Raw genomic sequence first — 5,654 nt, 5'->3', positions numbered from 1 at the left:
ACCCCACCGCCCATGCAGGGTTGGGAGGAAGAGAGTAAGTGAACAAACTTCTCACTTTACTAATGCACCTAATTTAAACATTCTGTCAAACTGTTGCATATCTTCAGATAATGAGAGCCAAGGATAAGACAGGAGACGTTAGCGCTACGACTGTCGTAAGTCTATGTTAAGGTATGGGAGTTATACTCACCTTAGCCCTAAGATCGTTTTGTACAGCGGCACCCGGACCTCATTTTGATTTGGCTATTTTGCATAGGAACTACATTTTACTCATAACCCAGTCTTTGTTATAGAGGGGGCGGTGGGGTAGCCTATAGTCCGTTTGGCTCAAAAGCGGACCGATGAATTGCAATCTAACTCGAAAACTAATAAACATAACATACTCAATGAAACGCTGATCATAATCAAAACATCATACCCACTCTGTGAGGTTTTTGCAGAATTTTTGTCCTAAAAATGATAAAGTTGTTTAACAAACTATCATTAAAATATTGACACAGTTCACTGTTTGTTACGAGGGAGGAGTGCAGAGAAAGGGACAGCCAGGAGTTCGAGAATGGATGGAGACGGCACAGCACAGGTTAATGAATAAATAACTTTGTCTGTGAACGTGCTTCTCGAACACCTGGCTGTCCCGGCGTTTAACAATACTCACTCACTCACTCACTCTTTGTTATGATAAATCATGGACTTATCAAGAGAAAAACCTTTTCACGGACAATTGTATAATGATGTTTAAGGTGTTATAAATTAATGTCAAGCAAAGAAATAAACAAGGCATATTTAAATAGTTTATTTTCCTGATGTTTTTATAATTTGCATATTCTGCACTTGTTACATACGTGTCATCACAGCGGTCAACACTGGGGTGCTTACCATTTTGTCATGTGTATATGTGAATGGACTTGGCTTTAACTTTAGATAGTCAGCATATGCGGATGGATACTAGGCGCTTGAGAAATCTTTTATGGTCATTATCAATTAACATATGAAGAAATCACAGAACAAATACTCCCATATTCTCTCAACAAGTGTGCCATATGATACAAAACATAGGATTAAAGGGATTTAAATACAACGGATTGAATATAACGAAGATAAAATTATCCCAGATCCCACATCCCAGATCGCACCCTGTATTACGAACCCCTCTCCTTTGTTTGCACCATGGCGATCTCCTGACAGCTGGTCCTCATCATGCCAAACTTAGATTTGAATTGACAGGATCCAAGATTTTTGTGAGTTAAAAAAATACGGAATCCAAGTTGGTGTAATTGTCTAAGAGTTTTCAAATAACCCAAATAGATTTCAGCCGGGGGCTCATAGATGTAAGTGCCCTTTTCTATGATCCAGCTGTGGAGCTCCAGATCGAGAGTTGTGACGTCATTCAGGAAACCGCTCGCAATGGCTTCTGGGAGTACTTTCCATTCCCAATGTTCAATATCCATTTTTAAGACATCAACATGCCGCTGAAAGAAATACAACACTGAATACATTTGCACATATATAAATACTAACGCCGATTGGTGTTGGCGTATTAAATTTTAACAAACTTTAAGTAGGTCATGGTATTTTAAAGGCACTACAGCACACCACACTTCTCTAAAAATAAATAATGCAATTCTCTCATTGATACTAACTGTCAGCCCTCAGGGAATATGTTTACGTATTTAGATTACAATATTAAATTAATAAGTTCGAATGAATTAATGCAATGTTGCATTAAATCAACTCTCGCGTCCTCTACCGACCTGAATAGTATTTCAAGCGAAACCCGTAGAGTTATGTCCCTTGGAGCGCTCTTTACGAATATCTTACCTGTGAAAGTACGTGTTAGAATGAACCGTCAGTAACCCATGCTTGTTCGCCTTGTTTACAAGATAGCGAAACCACCCAGCCATTAGGTGTATTGCGTTGTGGTGTCACAATGTAACAGTCCTTCTATTCGTGTAATGTTAGCTATTATAACTGGAGATTGTTATAAGTGAATGAGTTTAGTTGTACACCACTTTTAGCAATATTCCAGCAATATCATGGTAGGCGGACACCAGAAATGGGCTTCACACATTGTACTCATGTGGGGAATCGAACCTGATTCTTCGGCGTGACGAACGAATGCTTTTACCACTAGCCTACCCCACCGACCCACTGGAGATTGTAAAATCACCGCATGTTGATCAGTCCATTCAGGATTGTTTTCTCGAGAGTGTTTTCCACCGTCATAAAGATTGAACTTTGCCGAGGGCTAACAAACTACTTGGAAATATCATTGTGCACTTCCCGTGTTTTTGAACGATCTCGGCACATTTTTATGCTTATTCTGTGCCATAACTTTTGTGTGCTCAGGATATGCTTTACTTAATTTTGTGTTTTCTTGAAGACCGACTGACTGACTGACTGAGTTTGGTTTTACGCCGCTTTTAGCAATATTCCAGCAACATCACGGCGGGGAACACCTGAAATGGGCTTCACACATTGTACCCATGTGGGGAATCGAACCCGGGTCTTCGGCGTGACGAGCCAACGCTTTAACCACTAGGCTACCCCACCGCCCCTTTCTTGAAGACATTAATTTACTTTGCCTCATGACCTTGATTCCAAATTTCGAAGTTTACCCAATTGCCAACCCCACTTCCTTTCCTCAGAATATTAAATATTGTGTCCCTATAAATACGAGTGAGTATGGATTTACACCGCTTCAGCAATATTCCAGCAATATCACGGCGAGGGACACCAGAAATAGGCTTCACACACTGTACCCATGTGGGGACTCGAACTCGGGTCTTCGGCGTGAAGAGCGGAAGTCATTAGCTTCCCGATCGTCTCCAATAGATATGAAAGGCCAAAATTATATAAATATGTAATGGGGTCAGTCCAAAATAGCATACTAGTATTATAATTGCCAGGGTAAAGAAGAGAATTGTCTTACCTTGGCGTGACCGAGCTCCTGCCTCATCGCCCCGAGTGTTCGCATCTCCCATCCTTTCTGGCCGGCTGGGATGTGAACATTCTTATCCGACATTCCTATATTATGGAAAAACAATTTTCCACGTCGCTTATGGCTCTTCTGGTTCATGCTGAAATGTGAATTAGTGAAAAAGTTAAGCATGAAGCAGTACTGACTGAAATCGTCATAATGAAAATCGAATTTATCAGTATTTATCATATTTGGTGTGATTGATTATGGTTTAACGCCGCATGCAGCAACATTCCAGCAACATTCCTGCAACATTCCAGCAATGGCACAGCCCGGGAAACCCCAAACTGGACTCGCACAATGCACCCAGCCCATATGGGGATCTGAATCCGAGGTGAGCAAACGCTTTAAGCATAAACACAAGGAGGATAGCCTAGTGGTTAAAGCAATCGCTCGCCATGACGAAAGCCGGGGTTCGATTCCCCGCATGGGTACAATGTGTGAAACCCATTTCTTTTGTCCCTCGCGGTGATGTTGCTGGAATATTGCTAACAGCGGCGTAAAACCCAACTCATTCACTCACTCACTTAGAATAAAAGGAAAAGTATGGTGATGATACTAAAACTATTATTGCTATATAAATCAATCGATCACGATATTTTAGTAACTCTACACTGAAAGTAACACAAACGGGTTACCTACCTTGGATCAAATGAATGAACTTCGCATCCGTACTGCCTTGATATCTCGTCGTCAAAACTGAAGTCATTATTTATCCTGAAATAAAAACTACCATTTTTACGCACCAAATATTGACGTGAAGCTGTTTATTGTAATGAAATGATCTTTCTCCAGTGGCATACTTCGATTGAGTCGAACGTGACCCTCTCAGTGCAGAACCTGACGTAGTCAGTGAACAATATTACTCTCCTTTCCTGTGTGTTGGGGTAGTGGTGGGTTCTAGGCTAACTGCCCAACCGGACAGCTGCCCCCCATCCATGGTGCCCCTCTTGGACAAACTGCCCCCTGGGTTAATTGCCCCCCGGACAACTGCCCCCATTATAACAAAAAAAACCACAAACTAAAAGTAATAGTTTAAAATTTTTATTTATAGCACTATGTAATACAACACAACATATCAATCTTCTGATTCACTTAGAGCTCATTTTTCAGAAAGTTCATAAATATCAATTCACTTAAAAGGACAGATTGTGGGAGATGGCTCTTAAAAATTCCAAAATGTCCATAGAGCTATATTTCTCAACAACACGTGCCAGTCTTTTGGCACTATCACTGTGTCCATCAGCCCATCTAGCAAAGGCCACATTATTTTATCAACTTCTCCAAGATCAACTTCCTCCAGGATAAAATGATATAGCCAGTTTCTTACTAGAGGCACTGTTTGTTGATATAATGTATAATCGAGTTTAATAAATCCTATCAAGGTGTGTGTGTGTGTTTGTGTGTGTGTGTGTGTGTGTGTGTGACTTTTAGTTTTGATGGGGGGCACTTGTCATAGGGGGCAATTAGCCTAGGGGGCAGTTGTCCGGGGGGCAGATAGCCAGGGGGCAGTTGTCCGGGCAGTTAGCCTTTGGTGGTGTGTGGAACCCGGATTGGAGTTTAGGAGTTTAGTTTTACGACGCATTCAGCAATATTCCAGCTATATGGCGGTGGTCTGTAAATAATCGAGTCTGGACCAGACAATCCAGTGATCATCAGCATGAGCATCGATCTATTGGGATGCGATGACGTGTCAACCCAAGTCAGCGAGCCTGACCACCCGATCCCGTTAGTCGGCTCTTACGACAAGCATCATCCTCGATAATCTCCAGGGTATACGTTCTCATAAATCTCCACTAGTACCCTGGATGCATCTATGGCTCGGCCCGATAATTTTAGTACCTACTTTTGCTGGCTCCGCATTCTCACGATGGGCAATCAGCTAAGCCGCCGTTACAACCGAGCTTGCCAGTGTCAACACAAATTAGCGGTCGCAGTGCGACTCTGAATTTGGGGGAAGTCATACAGACAGAGACCATATACCGATATATGGTCTCTGATGCAGACAAATTGACAGGTCTGAAACCTTAGAAAATATATGCAAGAACTCTTTCTACCTCTTTCAGAGTACCTCTGCAACAATTATGTTGCCAAGTTAAATCGGTTATATAAAAGAAGCGAAAGTGAGTTGTGATTGGTATGATCAACTTCCCAGACACCTGATTGGATAAAAAAACAGCCAAGGGAGGTAATGAAATCATGGGGCCGAGCCGTAGATGCGTCTAGGGTATAGTGGTGATTTATCGGAACGTATACCCTGGAGATTATCGAGGATGGACAAGCATGGGTTACTGAAGATCAATTCTAACCCGGATCTTCACGGGTATCCGAACAACTGTTTTCGTCCTCTAAGGTTATGTTATCTTTTTGAGTCATTAATACCTTAAACAACACGGCAGTTTCAAATTACAAGACTATGGATGTACGACACGTGCAGGAGGGTCTGTGCACTTAATAAAACGGGTTGACCAGACAGAATGAAAAATCATCATTAATTTTGCTAGATAACAGTGTTACACCGAAATGTGGCATCTATTGCAATACAGAAGGTGTCTATCCATTAAATGTGATCCTCTTCATCAAACCAGCTTCTAAATGCCACATCAAATCCATTGTAATGCTGGTCTTGTATTTATTAATTTATTAAAAAAGAGTCAAGGGTTCACACTTACACACT

The 5,654-nt window shown here is 41.6% G+C and overlaps 1 protein-coding gene across 1 annotated transcript; it reads right to left on the bottom strand.

The window, feature by feature from the left end:
- Window positions 1-1,139: 1,139 nt before the first annotated feature.
- LOC124255272 (probable methyltransferase-like protein 24) lies at window positions 1,140-4,840 on the bottom strand. The gene is made up of 4 exons (XM_046689138.1): window positions 4,824-4,840; window positions 3,620-3,694; window positions 2,930-3,077; window positions 1,140-1,469 (listed from the first exon to the last, which is right to left on the bottom strand). Exons 1-4 carry the CDS (start codon window positions 4,838-4,840, stop codon window positions 1,140-1,142), a joined length of 570 nt encoding a protein of 189 aa, XP_046545094.1.
- Between the last annotated feature and the right edge of the window lie 814 nt (window positions 4,841-5,654).

The sequence above is a fragment of the Haliotis rubra genome, unplaced genomic scaffold, assembly GCF_003918875.1.
Source record: "Haliotis rubra isolate DU_JTF1 unplaced genomic scaffold, ASM391887v1 Scf1151, whole genome shotgun sequence".
NCBI classification, from domain to species: Eukaryota; Metazoa; Mollusca; class Gastropoda; order Lepetellida; family Haliotidae; genus Haliotis; species Haliotis rubra.
The sequence above is the reverse complement of the archived record's forward strand: the minus strand, read 5'-3'. Positions and strand labels throughout refer to the sequence as shown.

Excerpts from the sequence above, each read along its gene's own strand:
- LOC124255272 (XM_046689138.1), bottom strand. Across the intron at positions 3,078-3,619 it reads GTTCATTCATTTGATCCAAG|CATGAACCAGAAGAGCCATA; the intron begins GTAGGTAACCCG and ends TTCACATTTCAG. Across the intron at positions 1,470-2,929 it reads AGGAGCTCGGTCACGCCAAG|CGGCATGTTGATGTCTTAAA; the intron begins GTAAGACAATTC and ends TATTTCTTTCAG.